The 20109-nt window shown below is 31.8% G+C and overlaps 2 protein-coding genes across 2 annotated transcripts; one reads left to right on the top strand and one right to left on the bottom strand.

Moving 5' to 3' along the window:
- Positions 1-125: 125 nt before the first annotated feature.
- LOC133201699 (telomerase protein component 1-like) lies at positions 126-15656 on the top strand. Its single transcript, XM_061337490.1, has 18 exons — positions 126-265; positions 1116-1307; positions 1668-1852; positions 1949-2059; positions 2741-2858; positions 3590-3685; positions 4153-4258; positions 4528-4656; positions 4833-4853; positions 6288-6403; positions 12327-12432; positions 12619-12737; positions 12963-13169; positions 13407-13619; positions 13975-14163; positions 14252-14400; positions 14510-14582; positions 15195-15656. Exons 1-18 carry the CDS (start codon positions 224-226, stop codon positions 15555-15557), a joined length of 2535 nt encoding a protein of 844 aa, XP_061193474.1. The 5' UTR covers positions 126-223; the 3' UTR covers positions 15558-15656.
- LOC133201718 (uncharacterized) lies at positions 8407-9973 on the bottom strand. The gene is made up of 2 exons (XM_061337509.1): positions 9909-9973; positions 8407-9274 (listed from the first exon to the last, which is right to left on the bottom strand). Exon 2 carries the CDS (start codon positions 9248-9250, stop codon positions 8582-8584), a length of 669 nt encoding a protein of 222 aa, XP_061193493.1. The 5' UTR covers positions 9251-9274; positions 9909-9973; the 3' UTR covers positions 8407-8581.
- Positions 15657-20109: the final 4453 nt, after the last annotated feature.

Here is a 20109-nt window from a genome sequence, read left to right as displayed (position 1 = left end):
AATCTGGTCTAATCCGGAACAATGAAGATCTATCTTAAGGCTTTTATACTTAGTTTCCAAAGTTGTGTGATCTCATTTACGCTTAGAAAGAGTGGGGTCATGCGTTGATTGGAAAAAAATTGATTTGACTTTGAACGTCTTGGAAAATAAGTAAACAAACTCAAGTATACAACAAACATCCCCAAAATGATCGTTAATACAATTGACAAGAAAGACTGACATCATGTACAGACGATATCGGACGGCAGAGAATCAAGAAAAACGGGTGAGTGCACGTATGTATTTTAACATACTCTCCAACAGGTCTAGGAAAATCACTATATTTAGCTATATAGCTAAATCTACCTATATATCTTTATTTACCTATATAATATAGCTTTATTTAGCTATTTCAGAGTAAATTTCTGTTTTATGAAAAGCAGACAAAAAGTCGCATAATGAGGCAGTATTAGTTTTCAACTTTGAAATGGACTGAAAACAATTCACCAAAAACCCACTTTTAAAAATGTTTCTCCTTTTGTGCAATTGCAATCAAAGATCTAAAAGTTTTGGGGCTATGTATAACAGTTAATCTGTGAATAATCAGCTAATTTAACAAAGAAAAGCAGTTTTGGTCAACAAGATAATTGATTGGTAATAATTCAGCACAATGCAAGGCAATCACACTTAGTCATGCCTCATCGCACTTCCAGTAATGGACAGCTATCCAAACAATAGAGATGCATTTTTTGGTTAAAAAGTGTTTAAAAGAGGCAATGTTTTTACTATCTATGCCCTAGGTTCTTTTTATCAAACCTTTTTAAAAAAATAGCAGCCATAATTTTCATGCGACTTTTTGTTTGCTTTTCATAAAACAGAAACTTATTCTAAAATAGCTAAATAAAGCTATATTATATAAGTAAATAAAGCTATATAGGTAAATAAAGCTATATAGGTAAATTAAGGTATATAGCTAAATATAGTGATTTTCCTGGACCTGTCCAACACATTAACTATCTAAAGAATTTATATTTCTAAGAATTTTTGTCGATGTTGTTCTTGGAAGTATAAGTCCTTTTGATTAGTCAATGAATTGGCATGCCTTAAATCAGCCGATTTATGCAACGTTTTTTAAGGAAAAAGCTAGAGCCAAGGAAATAGTTGCTGCCTGCTGGGAGCTTGTAGAGGAACAATGCAAAAACAACGAAAATGTCGGTACAAAGAACTCTTCAGAGGAATCTGTGGAGGGTCCATGGAGGATTGTGAGAGTTTTTGTGTCATCAACATTTACTGATTTCTTCTGTGAAAGAGAGGTTTTAGTTAAAAAGGTACAAGTATATTGATTGAAATAAAAGAATAAAAAAAAAATGGAAATAATATCAGTCTGAGACCCGTCCTGTTATTTGAGAAGAGCGCGCATCATTTTCAAGCAGAGAAAACTTCAGGACATTGCATAAAATAAATTTTTCCACAAATAAAATGAAATTTACCATAATTACAATGGCACTCATATAGTTTATTGATCTGTGAAGAATTCTTTGATTTAGCTCTGAATTATTGTGAGATTTGAACACTTTAAGTAGGAATAATAAACTAATTTTCTGTATATAAGTGCAGTCAGAATGAATAAGTAAGAAAAATATTACTTAGTAAATTTTATCCTATATTTTTTTCTCCTTCATAAACAGGTATTTCCCGAGTTGAGGGAATGGTGTGAGGAGAGGATGATTCGTCTTGTTGAGTGTGATCTGAGATGGGGGGTACCAAAGGATACTGACTCAGAGGAAACAATTCAGTGTTGCTTAGAGGAACTAGACCGGTGTCATGCTGAGACTAACGGATGCCCTTTCTTTATAAATTTGTTGGGTGAAAGGTTATTATTCTAAGTATCATGTGGATTTCAGCTTCAGAGGACATACATTAATCAAATCCCAATCTCCATGACCTAGCAAATGTAATTCACTTGTAGGTATGGTTGGATTCCAGAGGGGAAAGATCTTGGAAATGATTTAAAAGAACTGTATATGTGGGTACCTAACACTTCAATCACTTTCATGGAGATTCTGCATGGAGCATATAGGTTTGAAAATTGTGCTTTATAAATAGCTTGTGAATATTAATAATTTTAGTTTAGGTCACTTGGTGACTCAGTGTTGATTGGCATATTTACACAATCCCCTAAAATTAAGTTTGTTTTTGTTAAGTGGTAGATTTGGCTAAGTTATAGCTCTGACTTTTTTGTCTTCAACTTAGATCAGCAGAACTTCTGTATACTGTGAAATCTCTTATTTTGGGGGGAGGTGTCATTTGTGTTGTTTTCATGGTATAAAGAGACCCAGTTTAAGAAAATCTTTCCTCAATGAAGTATTAAAGTTGTAATCAAGATAATGCTATACTCCTTCAACCATGAAGTCAAATTCTCAGGAACCAGCTACATATAGTTTTTCCACAATCCATGAAAATTTGACCCTACAAAAAAGTGATTTTTGCAATATATCATTTACTATTTTCAGATTCTCTGATTTTGCAAAAATATACTTTAATAAACTGATAGATGATGTGACTTGATATTGAGTGTATGTTAATCATGCACATCATTTGTATAAAGCAAAACTGAGTGTGTAGATATATCGTAAAAATTGCTTTTAAAATGATAGCTGAGCTGCAGAAAGATTTTTTTGTACAATACTGTATGTACTTATGATCACGCTTATCAATACATGACTGTTTGTTAATTTAAATTGATTGTTTTTATTGCTAGGTCATGTAATCCTAATGCAGTATTTTTCTTCCGTAATTCTGAGGTCATAAATGATATTCCTGAAGATTTTCAAAAAAGATTTGTTGACAAAGAAATCTTGAATAAATGTCACTTGAAGGTATGTTTATCAATTTAATATACTCTCTAATTTTGAATTTATGATAAGTATATAAATACCTGAAAGAGAGGTAACTGGGAAAATGGGTTCATTCTCATTTGTTAAGTCTTGGTTAGTAAAAATTGTGACAGTTATCAATTTTTCCAAATTTGTTTTTAGTTTGAAACAAATTAAAGTGACAAAATAATTAAACACTACTAAACACTACCTTTAAAGCAAATTGAATTTGAAAAAAAAACCAGGACTTTAACACCCCCTGAAAGAGAGGTAACTGGGAAAATGGGTTCATTCTCATTTGTTAAGTCTTGATTAGTAAAAATTGTGACAGTTATCAATTTTTCCAAATTTGTTTTTAGTTTGAAACAAATTAAAGTGACAAAATAATTAAACACTACCTTTAAAGCAAATTGAATTTGAAAAAAAAACCAGGACTTTAACCCCCCCCCCCCCCCCCCCCGGGGAAACATGGACCCATTGTAACATGGTAAGGAGAGTGACTTTTCCTAGTGTTTTTCTGATCATTTTTCAGCCCATCACTATTAACTTGTAAATAATGTGAAGCATCCGTGGATACTTGATGTATGCTTTGATTATCCCCCCACCCCCCCCACCCCCATCTCCCTCCCCCCCAGGTTAAAAGGGTGTCCGTCCCTTGAAGAAAACTATAGTTAATCCTACAGCTGATATTATTTTTTCTACCTGTCTACATTTTTCATTCTTTTATTTTTCAGGAGTTGAAAAAACAGCTCAAAATAAAATTTCCAAATCAGGTTTTTAATTATGACTGTAAATATAGTGGAATGTCAGAGAAAGCAGGAAGAAAGAGAGTAAGTTTTCTTAACTGTTTTGATATTGACTAATTATGCTATACAGTATATAGTTTATTATTTCAACCTGGGATTGAACTACTGTATGTTATTTTGATGAGCATAATGAGATTTGAAACTATCATGGTGAGACATCTATGCAGTTATTTCAACATCAATATCATGTATTGCTATTTAAAGTGTGTTGGAAGTCCCTACCAGTTTTTCTCTTTGTCTTAAACTCCTTATCTTGAATCCTTTGATATCTCAAGTATTTTCCTCATCCAATTGAATTTGAGATGAAAAGGTTTGACTGTATGTGTAGAATTGAAATGACAAAAATGATCACTTTAAACTATTCAAAATAATTTTATCAACATACTAGAATACATGTAATTGATATTTTTGATTTTTAAAATCAAAAATTTTTGCGGAACATTTACTGCATGGTAACCTAAAACATGTTTTTGTCGAATTTATAACTTCAGGTGATACTGGAGGGTCTAGACACATTTGCAGAGAAAACATTGACATTTTTCAAATCAAGAATTTCACAATTTTATCCAGACACAACAAAAGTAGAAAATGACAAAGGTAAAATTGGAAAGACCATGCATTTTCTTTTTGGCAAAAAAGACAAATTGAATAATGAATTATCAAACAGTATTTTTGCCTCATTAATTTGTATTCAAATGATCAATCATTGTGATTTAATCACTTTAAAAAAACTTTTTTTAATGATTATATATTTAGAGGCAAATATTTGATTTTATTGTTTAAAAAACTGTTGAAATATTTTATGATGAATACATGTAAATATTTGTGAAAGAAATTCATTTTCTTTAATCTTCTGTTGATAAAAGCTTTAGAACACCAAGAACAAATACAATTTATGGAGAGGAAAGCCCATTTTGTTATTGGACAGGATGAATTGATAGATAAATTGTTGGCATATGCTAAAGGCAAGGATCCCATTGATTACAAAATAGAAGGTAATTAAAAACAACAGCTTAATAAGACTTAGGCTTGGTTTAGGCTTTCTTCTTATATTTTGTCCTCTTTTTAATTTTTTTTTCCTCTCAAGAAAAATTGGATCTATAATTATATCTTGACATTGTTATTATTTGGCACAGAAAGGATTCATTTTTAAGTATATTTTAAATTGTAGGGGAACAAACAGCATTTGTTCGTAAGTATGGATTGTTATACATGTATGTACAAAAGAATGAGATAAAAATTGAGCAGTAAAGAAAGAAAAATATTTTTGTGGTTGTTTGAAGAACTATCCACCAAAACATTGTGAATCAAAATATTAATTTTAGAATTCATATCTTTAATATTTTCTTAAATTTTCCTGTGGCAAAAATCACAAAAAGTGTGCACTGTACATTAATATAATGATATTTTGCAGAATGAAATCCCCCCCCCCCCCCCCCCCCCTCAAAATAAAATCATTTTAATATACAGAATTTAAATATTCTTACCACTTAATTCTTTTTTTTTTTAACATTAATGAAAGAGGTTTCCATGATGTCACTTTTATTTTAAAGAGTTTCACGCAGCTGTCTGTCTGCTGTGTGTTGGTCTGTAAACTTTTCACTTCAGAACCACTAGACCAATTTCAACCTAACTTGCCACAAAAACAATCTTGGGTAAAGGGGGGTTTAAGTTTCTCCAAAAGAAAAGACCTGCCCTCTTTCAAGGGGGATGATTAAGAAATAGACAAAATATGATGATATCATGTAAAAATCTTCTTCACAAGAACCACTGGGCTAGAAAAGGCAAAACTCATATAAAAGCTTCGTGATATGGTTGATTCAAGTGTGTTCAAACCATGATCCTAGCTTAGATTAAGATATGGGGTCACGACAGGGAATCAATGTTTTGCATAGAAATATATTGGGGGGGGGGGGGGGGGGGTCATTAAAAAATTCTTCTCAAGACCAAAAGGGCCAGGATTATTAATCTGAGTATGGAAGCATCCACAGGTAATGGAAATGGGCATAAATATCTTCCACTTAAGAACAGCTTGGCTATGTCTACTAAGAGATGATAGTATGCAGGCAAAGTACATCATGTGGTGCAGATTTAATTTTGTTCAAATAATGTCTCAAATCATGTCCCTGACCTGGGGTATGATGGGGCTTTAATAGGAGGATGAAATTTTTGCACTGGAATTTATAGGTATAAATCTTTAAAAATCTTCTTCTCAAGAACACCAGGGTATGATTATAATCATATTAATATGCAAGCATCCTCAGGTAGTGCAGATTTAAATTGGTTTAAATCATGGTCAAAGTAGTTAGGGTGGGGCTGTATAATGGGATCAAAATTTTTCATAGAGATATAGAGGAAACAAGTCTTTCAAAATACAGTACATGTACTGGTAAGATGCTTCAGGTGAGTGTTGTGACCCATCGGCCTGTTATTATAGTTCCAGATCTGTACATGTGTAGCTCACTGGTCTGAAAAATTGGGATGGTTGTCGGTTCCAGTTTTTCCAAACCAGTGTGCTACATATCTGTAAATGTCAATATATTGGTTAATTTTTAGAATTAGAAAAAAATGGTATTAAAAAAATTTGGTTCAAAGTTATTTGATATTTATATTTGAAAATGCACAGGGGACCCTGAATTCTGGAAATCTGAGGATGGCGATAATTTGATGGTTTGCTTGTCTGGAGCAGTAGGGCAAGGAAAAACATCTTTACTGGCAAAGCTAGTCAAAAAAGCTTTGAAGGTAATTTTAAAACATACTTTCTTTCTCCCCTGTGACTAAAGGGGACACAATGGTTTTCATCTGTTTGTTGGTTGGTCAGTAGACCAGATGTTTTCAGCTCAAAATTTGTTACACCCTTTGCTTAACAGACATCAAACTTCATATACTGGTACTCCTAAGCTACTTCTAAAGCATTCTGATACCCTGCCATGAATATGGCTGGGGCATATAGTGTTTGTCATGTATGCCTTTCTGTCTGTCTGTCTGTCCGTGATTTTGTGTTAAACTTAGTATCAAAACACTATTGAAGATATTTTATCAAACCTTGTATGCTGATACATAATGGTGAGAGTTATTCAGCTGTATTTACATTCTACACTAATTTTGCTTATAAAGTGTGTGGAAAGATATGGCATTCAAAACATCAAAACACAGATGGGGAGATCAAAAGTTAAAGACGAAAAGTATGCATATGCATTTTATTTCGATTCCACAAATGTTGAACGCTGTGCAAGTGCAATGTCATAAATGAAAATCAAAGTTTACACTCACATTGAAGCTGTTGCAATGGCTCCTCTATTAATTGTAACATACACAATGGATAATACAGATCACATTTGTAGTCAAGGCAAGTTCAAAAATGTAAATATAAGCATTGAATCTGTATTTTTTGAAAGATGTAGTCTCATAACTGCAATGGTGTGTCCAATCAAATTTTCATAATGCACTAAGTATCAACATTTTTTTTCACCTTTTCTGTAAACTTGACCTCGCTTTCTTAAATTTGTGTTTAGCTCAATTTTCAAGAAACAATGCAAGATATTTCATGCTGATAAATATTGATGAAAGCTATTCAACTGCATCAAAATTTTTTAACCTTGAGCTTCTCTATGGCCTTGACCTTACGATTCTTTGTGTTAGTTCAATTTTAAGAAACTATTCATGATATAAACACATGCACATTATATACACTTGCATAAGTTTTATCACTTAGTCCATCTGTCAGTATGTATGTTTGAATTTGTATCTTTGACACATATGACTCAGTAACTCAGTTTTCAACGTAACATTTTCAAATTTTACCCAGAAGAACTTTACAGTATCAGAGAAAGGCTTTATGAATTTATGGGTCTTATTACTTTGTCTGTTTGTATGTATGTATTCTTGAATGTATATCATAGCCTTTAGCAAAGCCCTCCCTGACTGGGCCAGTTTTCTGGTTAAAATGTATACACCTACATTACAATTTTTCTGTTTATTTCTTATGAAATCCTGGATATTGCTGTCATTTACTAGCTTGATCCACATTTTTAAAGCCCTCCAGGCTCTGTTTTTCATAAAATGGAAGAAGATTGAGTTATAAGCATGTTAAAGGTCAACAGTTTCATGTCTGTATGAATCATTTATACATTTAACACAACAAAGAAAGCATTTTATTGTTGAAATACATGACAACAAAAAAAGTCAAACAAGCATGTAAACAACATCAGTTTTATCTTACAATATTTTTCTTCAATTTTCTATCATTGTTTCATCAATGAAAAAAAAATTATTTACATTAAACAGATCATACAACCAGGTTGAAAAATGAAAGGAAAACACAAAAGCTAACAAAACATGCATTTATCTCCTTCTCATAATCATGCAAGTTGAAAAATTCAAACCAAAATGTGCTTTTTTGGCTCAAAAAATATTTATAAACATCCATAATCAGAACTTTCAGTTTTCTTTTTAAATGACTGTGCACACAACTTGATGGGAAAAAAAATGGAAATTTAACTATCTGTGTTAGTAGTATTTGACACAAAGAATAATGTAGTCATCATATCTGTAAAAAGCAACAACTTGAAATGCATCAAAAAACAGGAAATCTCATTATATATAACTGTGATGATCACTTAATTCTTACATGATATTAACCTGCATGCAGATGTGACCCATAGTCTTTGGAAATGGGTGTTAACTTTAAAAATTCTGAACTTACTATATACAATAAAGTATAAACAAAACAAAAACAACCCCCCACCCCCACATAATTAAACTTGATGTATTGAAAAAGTCTGCGTTTTAATACATACATGTATATATTATTTGTATATGACATGATGAAAAATTATTTACAGATGAATCCACAGGGAAGTGTTTGATTTGAGAATTGACCATTCCATGTTAATGATTAGTCCATGCATTGCAAAGACATCAGGTTGAATTAATTGGAGTGCTCCAAGTTGTGAAGTTTACTTTGCTAGTTGAATTCATGGCAGCATTTTCCAGTTGATAAATCTCTTTAAAGTTGTCTTGGTAAAGCTCTATTAACAAAAATATACTGACCAGAAATATCAGGGTAATGCCAATAAGCTCCAAAATCAACAACACTCGTTTCCAATAGTCTGGCTTCTTAAGGCAACACAGTCTGAGTTCTATGAATATTATGGTAGCTTGCAACGTTGCTTCTGCTAAGGCATACCAGGCTTTTACCAGCTGTATTATTGAGATCAGCTCAGTTGATTTCACTGCTACAATAACAGCTAGCACTATTTGAGGGAAATCCTCAAACCAGGTACATATGAGAGACATGATGGAGACAGCTTTCTTAACATCTTGGTAGGATTTGCTCAAATTTTTTTGTTTCCTCTTTTTGTAAATTTTTATGCAAAATGCAATTAAAGTGGAAAAGAACATGACTGTACCAAAGATTGCAAATCCCAAAATTGCCCACTTTAGCTTTACTGCACGGATGATACTTTGTTGATCTGTGTGTTGTACTTCAATGTAAAAGTCCCAATCCAGCCCTAGATCCACTACTTCTAGTAGCCACTTTACAGCAGCGTATAATATGATGAAAGAATTTCTGCATGTCTTATCCATCTTTTAGAATAGGTTATTAGTCTTCTGAAATAGAGAATGGTTAACAGATCAGGGAATGTGTAAACACATAAATTAAGAAACATCAATTTTACAAAGAATGCTGGTTTTGTAAAGCAAAATGTTCATAATCTTTTTAAGCTCATTGAGCTCGTAAGCTTTTCTGATCATCCGTTGTCCACCGTCCATCTGCCTATCTGTCTGTTTCTCAATAACTTTATTTACATACTTCGACTTCTTTATTTGAATAAATTTTCATTCACCTCATCCAAACTGAAATTTCCTTTACACAAGGATACACAAACTGTGTCAGTTTTGGTTGAAATTAACCAAGAAGTTTTTGGGTAGATGATCACAAAAATGCGAGGAGTTTTCGGCGACAATGTCCCTATGCAATGGGCAATTTCTATAAGAAAAGGTCATGTCTTTGTTCTGTGTGAGCTAAATTATTAAATATACTGTACACGTGAAACTGATCAGAAATTGAATGGAAAACTTTTAGAAATAACAAAAAATCCATACAAAGGCTTATTTTCACTCTAGCCAAACTTAGCCCCTATTGGCTATATTGGGTCCCTTCTGCTGTTCTGTATCCTCATATTGACTTATTCCTTTTTTTAACCTCTACTCGAATGAACAAATTATAAAACTCTTTAAATACCTCAGAATACAATAATGACATGTTACTGACAAAAAGGTTTTCCCTCCAAAAGAACAAAATCTTTACTGCTCAGAGTACTCACGCGAATATTTCCCTTACGAAACTCGATCCCGATCAAAAATCACAATCGCATCTTCTCGGGCCCGAAAAGTTCGCGATGTTAGGAAGTTTGAGGCAGTATTATTATATAGACGATAAATTAATTACAATCAATGCATAGGGCATTGACCTATAAAAAAGTGTGAGAATTTTACACAAGAATAAATATACATGATAATAAACATTTATTGTAGGCCTCAGTATATTTATTTAATTGTTTACTTACAGTCATACTTCAGGTTACTTTTTTTTTATTAGCTTTCACAAGTGTACAAAGCAAACTTGATATTTATAAATATATAAACATATACACACATACACATGTACAAAATGATTTTCTTAATATTTTTTGTTCTTCTTACAACAGTACAAAATTTACCTAGGTAACTGTGAAAGTTATTTTTAAAAGAAAGGGGGGGGGGGGGTCAGCAATGAAAAAAAATGCATATCTATCTATCGACAGACAAATAATGTAAATCCATAGAATAACGACAAAATGTTCTATTACAGATCATCATACAGTGTGTAAAACTATACGTCTGTTTTTATTTTTCAAAGTACATCACATATTTTTTTGCCAGTACCTTTCATATTCAATTTATCTACAGCAAGGACTTTGTTAAACATTTATCGTAGGCCTCAGTATTATTGTTTACTTGGTTACTTCTGATATGTAATTAAATGTTTAATCGTATATGTAAAACCTCCAGCGATATGTATAAAATATGGTTGGTTGCTTAAAATTGCGAAAATAATCTTTGTTAATTTCTATTTAGATTATCGTACATTATTATTTGATTGGTTTAAAAACATTTGTCAAAAAGTTGAATGAACGTAATAATCCTACAGTATATTGGTAAATAGTCAGACGTTAAAGCATCTTCAGTGTTTAAAAGAGTCAGAAGCTCAAGCTCAAGCTCTCTCTCTCTCTCTCTCTCTCTCTCTCTCTCTCTCTAGAAGAAGGAAGAAAGAATGCTAAATAAAGTTTGCACCAATTAAATGCTAAATTCGTTCAAACAAATGAAATATGTCTGCATTTACCATATTCTTTTTACTGCATATGTGAAGCTAAATATGTTTTTGTCTCTTACATGTTTCGTTAAGATTATAAAATGATTAAAAACAAAGAATACCAAATAAATTTTAACACAAAACAGGCTTTATATCAAAACAATCAAGAGTAGTGTATAATTACTTCATGAAATCTTTTTCAAAGTCATGCAAATTCTGGTTTCTGCTTCTCATTCACGTTCTGCCTATACCATGTAAATTTCTTTAAATAAAATATTACAATAAATTTTTAATGCTCAGAATCATATAAATAACTTACTTCTGTGTATATAAAATATATTTATGAAATGAAGTAGGGATACTATTGTTTAAACGTATTATGAACATAGATGGTTAAATACTACCACGAAGCAGGATTATTTTTCGATTCTTCTCAACAAGGAGAGTTCCCGTGAATAAAACTTTAGTGTTATCCTTGTTTATACAATAAATTGCCCTCTTTATTTGCTAGTAATGTATAAAGTAGATAATTTTTTTTTAAAATTTTTATTTTATTTTTATTTTAATAGCTGCAACGTGAATTCCCATACTAACAAAAAAGGATATTTCATTGTTTTTATCTATATAAGTAATCAAATGAAATAGGTATTGGGTACCTTAAATATTGTACACGTATTTCAATTTTTCATTTCCGACATCGTATAGTTTTCATTTCCGGCATTTTCAAAAAATTTAAAATTTAAACATTTTAAAGAATAAATCGTGAATAAATCATTGAAATCTAAATAATGAGTTTTGCTGAGCTATCAATGAAGCGAAAATAATAACTTTTTTTTTCTTTCCCTAAGGCACTTGTAAGTGTTGTGAACTTTCGCTCATCTCCTTTTCAAAAGTTCAGTTTAAGTTTGAAATCAGATATAATTCAATTTCCGCCTACCTGGTTCACACTAAATTGCCGGAGAGGTACCCTGCAAAAATTCCGGAAATGAAAAAAAAATAAATGTCGGAAATGAAAATAAAAATTGTCGGAAATGAAATTTTAAAAAAATGTCGATATTGCTATGCAAAATTCCGGAAATGAAATGCAGCGGTATTATTGATATATGCGTCATTGTATGTTTCATTAATGGATTGGCACTGCTGAAGAAATCTATACAAGTGGCTTGCTTTTCGGCGTTTTCGTATTGATAAACGACCGTGGTTTTCTTAAAAAATAATAGATAATATTCAGTGGATGTAAATAATAAATGTTTACACTTCAAATTTGCAGCAAAAGGGTAACATTATTTTCTTCTCCTAAACTTTTAGGTGGGATTGAACGTATTTTACCATTTTGCTGGTATCTCTGAAAATAGTGTTCAGAGAAATATTTTACTGAAGCGATTGGCAGAATTCATCAAAGGAGAACAAATAGGTAAAGAATGAGCTTAGCTGATTTTCTCTAAGGTTGCATTTAACGGATTCACTAACAAAGATGTCATTGATCTTTTTTTTCATTGATGTGAACTAACAGTTGAAAAGAACTAACAATTACGGCTTAAAAAAAAGTTTTTGCACACTAAAAATTGATAATTAACGCCATGTTTTCATTTCATTTCAGATATTCCAGAAGACACCAACGATGTTACAGAGTTCTTCATGAAAGTGATTAGGGAAGAGTTCACAAAACTGCGTCAAATAGAAAACCAAATATTGATTGTTTTGGACGGTATGAACGAAGTAAGTGATTGCAAGTGTCTGTACTTCGATTAATATACATTTACATAATTTCTTTGTCAAAAAGTTATGTAGTCTAAATTTTCCTATAATGTTTTATTTTTCCTCTTCACATAACTTATAATTGTTTTCACTCAGGAAATCTAGTATTAAGTATCTCGTATCAATATATTTAAAAAGAAGCAATGGAACTCTAATTTTGTTTTGCATTCTTTTATATTTATATAGTTAGCAGATCGAGACCAATACAAACATTTAAGCTGGTTGCCTCCTCGTTTTCCCGGCAATGTTCGAGCCATTGTTTCAACATCAAGCGATCACTTACCCACACTCCACCGACTGAAGGAACACACTTGTTTTCTCATAAATATTCCTCAGTTGAAAAAGTCAGAAGCCAAAGAAGTCATCGCTCAGTACCTTATCATGTTTAATAAGGTAAGGTTGGATTTATGCCATCTTTTAACTGCATATTTAAATACTTAATTGAAAAAAAGAAATTTTGTATCATCTATAGACAGTGTTTGGGTAAAAGTAAAACTCGGTAGGTAATAGATTCTTTGCGTGTTGAAAACGAAGCTTTTTGTTTTGGATAATGTTATTGACAACGTTTCATAGTATACCAAATAATAACACGTCATAAAAACAAATGTGTGCTCTTCATTTACCCCACAGAAACTGGACAATGACCAAATGGACATAATATTGTCTAAACCTAGCTCATTAAATCCACTGTGGTTGACTCTTCTAGCAGAGCAATTAAGAACATTTGGAGATTTCCGAACACTGGATCAGCACATACAGTCGCTATCTGACTCTGTGGATGGGCTGCTAGAAGGCATACTCAGAGATGTAGTCGCATATGACGACAGTGGGAAAATGGAAAAGGTCATGTACTTTGTCCCCCTTTGAATCGATTAAAAATGATTTTCTAATTTTTGAAATCTTTATATGCTTAGGATTTAAAAGGTTTGTTTGGTAACCTTTGCAGAAGATACATATACGTTGGTTCAGCTTGTTCGGTTTGTCTCTTTCAGTATTTCCCCACAATTATATGTGAATGTTTTATGCAGTGTTAACAATATCTGGGTTTCTTTATTTGAGAAAAAAGGTTGTATCTTAGTATTTAAAAACAATTATTTATGTTTATGTAAAATCTGTTTAAACGATACCTGAATTGTGAGGGTTTTATTGAATTCTGTGGTTCATGAGATATAGTACATTTTCATTTTTCATTTTTCAGGCATTGTGTATTTTGGCCATAACACAGGGTTTGCCTGAGATCGATATGCAGAACATTTTAGGGGACATGGATATACAAGAGCCAATTCCTGCGTTGTATTGGTCTAAAATACGCAGAGTTCTAAAGCCTTTCACATACATGGCAGGTGTGGATAGGAATATGAGATTCATTCATGGGGCATTTTATGAAGTAAGATGATACAATGACAAATGTTCTTGAAAGGAGTCAAGCAGGATTGATGATGTATCGTGGACTTTAAAAAATACTTCTTTTTTAGAACATAGAAAAGCTGTATCTGAGCGATAAAAAGGCACAGATCATGTACCACACTGTCGTAGTCGACTATCTCATGTTCTGGTGTGCAAATAATATCGTTAAAAGATTGAAGGTGCCATTTCATTGTCAACGTGCAGAGTTATATGATAAGTATGTGTTGTTTATTGTATATCTTAGTAATTTATTGAGTGACTCATTTTAACAATACCTGTATATGAAAAAAGAACAAGAATATTAAGAGAAAACCTATCATTGATAGATTGGTTGATTTCATGCATCATTCAGAGAGTGCAGCGATGTTAGGTGATTACATGAGAAGCATGTATTTACAGGTAAGATATTGTTTATTGTTATTTTAAAGTTTTTACTGAAAAAAATGCCTTACAAGTTTTAAAAAGAACCTTATTCCTTATTATATAATTAAATTGTGTTTCATTTGATTCCATTAAGCTTTCGTAGCATACATGTACCTAAGCTAGCAACTTAAGTGAGTTTTTCTGACTAATTTTTCCGATGCCCTCGTTGTTTGTCTGAAGGGGGTGATATCATCCAAGATGATAATTAACAACTAGAGAGCTTTATAAAAAAAGTTTACATTTTCCAAACATGGAATTGTACACAGAAATACATTTAGACACTCCCACGCTCTCATTTTGATTGAAAAGTTTTACCTTGGAAACTTTTATAGGAATCGTTGTTTGATAGTAAAAGAAACCAATTCAATACACACCACTGGAATAGTTCTAGAGCACAAAAAGGGATCGACTTCTTTTATCTTATCCTAAATATATTTCAGTTTATTAGAGAAATATGTCTGATGTGATCGATGTAAAATTTTGACCTTTTGTTCCTATTTCAATTACTTGTTACAAAAAAAAAAATATATGTTACAAAAACCAAGGATCTTATATCCAAAAACCATAATCTTATTTTTTGACTTTTAGTCGGCACGCTGTATGCAAATAGCAGATCCGGTGTTAAAGGTCACGATGCCAGTAGTTCTGTGTCGAGGATGTTCCAACGCATACCGGGGATTTAAAGCAACGCACTATCCTCTGAATAAAGACGCATGCGTCATTTGTGGCACTTACGTTTTTGGACACAGAGTTTCGGAGGCATATCTCTGCTTACGACATTCTCAAGGTCAAAGTAAATTGTTAGGGAAATGTCGCCTTTGTGATATGGCAATCAGGAAAGACGAGAATGGTAGAATAGCAGATTTTATGGGGTGTCCGGGAAAGTTGTGTATCCATTGTTCAAGTGGAATCGGAGCAAAGCGATGTTCATACATAGGAAAAAGAAAATGAACTTTATAACATTAGCTGGGTTTAATTCTGATCGTATCAGACTATAAGACATTCTTTTGAAATAAAAACTATACCTATGCTTCCCTCATTACGTTTAAAGTTAATATTACTTTAAAAATTGTTTTGATAATCATGCACTGGGCTGAGGTTTTACAGGAAACATAAGCTTGTCATATATATTACACATTGTTTACAATATACATATGTGCAATTTTAGTATTTTCTAGTAATTCTCCTATCATATCCCCTTGCTATGAACTATTGTTTATACACGATTTTAATCATGTGATCCGTCCATCTTTTTATTATTTTATCTTTTCTAATCGATTCAAGTTTGTGCAATACACGTAGAATGGTTTTTTTTTAAAAGTACCATTGTGTTTAATTATGTGATAACATCTGAAAATTTACTTGAGTTATGTGCTTTTCGTCGTATACTTTTTAAAAACTTTTTATCTTTTCTGGAGTATTTTATTTTTCATAGTAATCTATGGATCTATAACTCCATGTATAATAAGTGTAATAATTATTATTTATGCTTCCTCTTTCCAGCAAAAATTAAATGAACAGTAACCTAGAAAACTATAACTTAACACATTAATGTGTTGAAATTGTTGTTTATTAAGGCTTGATAGATTTCAAGCTAGTATATACAAAAACCAAAATTTGACAAGCAAACACCGGTTGAGACCAAGTAAAAATTACATGCATTAGCAAAATGTCTAAACTTACAAACATGTATCTTAGAAGTTTGGTAACTATAACCAATTGCAAACACAATAAGTGGTATAATACATCAAAATTACAATATTCCAAAATATCTGTATGCAAACAGCCACGTATAATAAGTGTAATAATTATTATTATACGCCCGTCTTTAGACGGGACGTATTATGTTATGGCGTTTATGTCCGTCCGTCTGTCTGTCTGATAGCTCTTCTCGTGTCCGGCTTATAACTTTAATACTATTAGGCCTAGGATTATCAAACTTTGTCAGCTGATACTTCTTGGGTAGAAGGTGTGTCGCGCACTAAAAGTAGGTCGTTCTGACCTTTAATTAAGATGCTATGGCCAAATATGGAAAAATCCTGTCCGGCTCATAACTAGAAAACTTGGCCAGTTTATGCATCTTAGGTAGAAGGTTGTCGCGACCTATTTCAAGGTCACTGTGACCTTTAATTTAAGTGAAAGTTAAAAAAAAACTGTCTTTTTGCTATTAAATTACACAATCCCATAAAATGTAAAAGTGTTGCAGTATCCTTATTAAAAAGTGTTAAAATCAAGAAAATACTTTTTTTTTCATATATACTTTACAGCAATCTATAACAAATATAATGTTACAAGAGAAATTCCACCTCTCCCATGGGTGTAATTATCAAGCACTGGTCAAGGAGAATTTTGATAACAGAAAATTGCATGTCAAATTAGAGAGAAATTTGTGAGTTTAGTGTGAGGAGCTAACTGGTAGAGAATCTCTGATCAAGCAGGTGTTATCTATTTCCCTGGGGAAGTGGGCAGAGGAATCAGCCATGTTGGATTAAATAGTTTTTGTGGGCTAGCCTAACTTTTAAAATGCATTTGATGAAAAGTAATTAAAACTAATTTGATATTGTGTAATAAACTAATTTGATATCGTATAATAAACTAATAAATTAAAACTAATTATACCGGGGGGGGGGGGATGATATTGGAATTAGCATGCCCGTTGATGAATTGCAGCTTAAAACCAGTCTGACATTGAATCTAAAAAAACATCAAGTATTTCAAAAACAAAGTTTTAATTATGGTAGATAGTTCCTACAAATCTAAGAGTCAAGCAGAAACCTTATTAAAAATGTTGCATCAAGATTACAATTTTTATTTCTTTTTATAAATCTTTGTTACAAATTGAAAAAAAAAAATTGTTTTCAAATTTAATTCCAGAATGACATAAATATGCATTTTAATTGCACTATAAAGCAGATAGCGCAGATCCATTCATCCCTTGGGAGTAATTAGTGGACATGCATCCAGTTAAAGATTAATTAATGAGTTCAGTGTAGGAAGACTAGCTCTCTCAATCATTTCTATTAGAGCATCTCTGATCAAGCAGTTGTTATCTGTATCCTTTGGGAATTAAACAGAAGAACTGCTGGTCAGTTTATAGCATATGCCATTTGATGGCCAGTCTTATTTTTTAAAATTAATTTGGTGTAGATTAAGTTGTTAAGACTAAATTGATATTGTTTAATATGATATTTTTATTTAATTTTTTGAAAATATCAACTAACAAATTTCAGAGCATCATGTCTCACAAATATGAAAGATGTGTGTGTGTGTCACTTTGGGTGTTGGGGGGGGGGGGGGGCTGCAGATGGGCATTTGTCAAGCTCTAACACAACCAGTTGAGCATCTATAATGTAATTTTTGTTACAATTCATGCCTACACCACAGAAAATGTATAAACAAATATTGTAAGGAATGGAAAAATCTTGGAAATCTTTGTATCAAGGTTGACTTGATTTTCTTCCACTCTAACCTGTTTGTGATAATTGAACAATATTTGACGGGCGTATCATGCTGTGGCGGGGCACTTTATTTAATGTTTTCACATTACTTTTAATGTTTTTTATATATTAAACTGTGGAAAATTAAGAGTTTTTCCTTATTCTTTTTACTGCATAGAAATTAATAAGACACCGTCAAATATTTGCTAAATGTATAATGTCTTCAATGGAAGTCTGATATGCTCCAGTCATGCTAACATATTTTTATTGTAACTTTTACAAAACATTCTTACAAACGATATAATTTTATTGGAAACGAAATTTAATTATGAAACACAGAAATATCTGTGTGAACGACGTATAACACGAAGAATATAGTAGTCTGCGATATTTTATTAAATAAATCATAATGTCTGTGAAAAGGGACAGCTTCAAATGTATCCAAATAAACAATGTCACCGAATAAAATGAACATTTTTCAAGTGATATTCCCTGATTGCAGATGTGATTTATGGTCATTTGAAACATACAGATTTTGTCTTTAAAAAACTTACTTTTGTATAGTAAGTAAGTAAGTAAGTAAATCATTTATTATAGTGACATGTGTTATAAGTACAATGAAAAACATTTAATACAATTAAATATTCAAACACCCGGCCCATCGGACCTATATGTCACTTTTAACAAAAGTAGATTAATATATATATATATATATATATATATATATATATATATATATATATATATATATATATATATATATATCCAAATTTGAAACATTCACAGTGTCCGGTTTTGATATAGATAAAATTAAAAAAAGAAAAGCAACACAGGTTAAAACGTTAGCGCTTTCATTATTATCTTCAGACGTTTTACAAATACATAATAACGTTTTCTTGACTGTAATGTCTAACAAAACTATTAATACTTTAAAAATCATTATCTATAATTGAATCTGACAGCTAGCTATAAAATGCTTGCAGTAGTTTCACACTTCTGAAACCAAATCCAACATGTGTTTATATTACTAATTGAGAACATGGGAAGGTTATACTCTGTGTGAAAGTTTTGTCAGAAATCAAATTAAATCAAACTGTTAAGACTGGGTTTAAATTTTTGAATGAAATGTTTTTCTTTTTCTCTTCTTTCAATTATATTGTCTCTAAAAAGTTTATAAAAAGGAAATACTTTAAATTGTCAGTGTCCGCATATATCTAAATGTTCGCTGAGTTTCATCTTGCGGTACTCGGGGACTTGAATGTGTTGTTTATGCACCCGGATTCTGGCTCTCAATGTGGTCCCCGTTTCACCGATGTAGAATTGGTTACATCCTCCACAAGTAAAAACATATATTAAATTTTTGGACTCACATGTCATGTCCGAATTAATAAAAAATCTTTTCCTTTGAAATTAAATGACGTTCCTTGTCTTAAAAAAGGACATGTGCCACATCGCGGGTTTTTACACTTCGTCACGGGTTTTGTAGATTTCCTTATTTTGGAAGGACAGAGCATTCTTCTGAGGTTTTTTGGCTGCCTTTTGCTGTTTATAAATTTAAATTTTGATAAAACACTTGACATTTCTTCATATGTTTTGGGGATATCATTGAGATTTTGATCGATAGGAGTAATGTTTTGGTTGTTAGGGTTGTAAGTTGTGACTAGTGGTAATATTTTAATTTCCTCTCCATCCTTAGCAGTTGGGTTAATTAATTCTTGCCTGTCTAGTTCCTTTGCTTTCTTGATGCCGTCGTTAATTAAGTTTAAAGGATAATGTTGGTATGTGAGATATATTTTCAATTCCCCCAGACGTTGATTTCTGATTTCTTCCTCACTGACTAATGTGCATATTCTTCGGGCTAGGTTGTATGGGATTGCTCTTTTAATGTGTCGTGGGTGGGAAGAACCAAAATCAAATACTGATGAGTGTCAGTATTTTTATAAAATATATCTGTAGAAATTTTGTTGTTTTCCTTACAGATTAACACATCTAAAAATGGTAGTTGAGTGGAACTTTTTTCCATTGTAAATTTAATATCTGGGTCTAATTCATTCAATATATCATTT

This window comes from Saccostrea echinata, unplaced genomic scaffold, assembly GCF_033153115.1.
Source record: "Saccostrea echinata isolate AGI-Se365-2 ecotype Australia unplaced genomic scaffold, CSIRO_AGI_Sech_v1 ptg000045l, whole genome shotgun sequence".
Lineage (NCBI taxonomy): Eukaryota > Metazoa > Mollusca > Bivalvia > Ostreida > Ostreidae > Saccostrea > Saccostrea echinata.
Note: the sequence above shows the minus strand (reverse complement) of the source record. Positions and strands in the feature narration are given on the sequence as shown.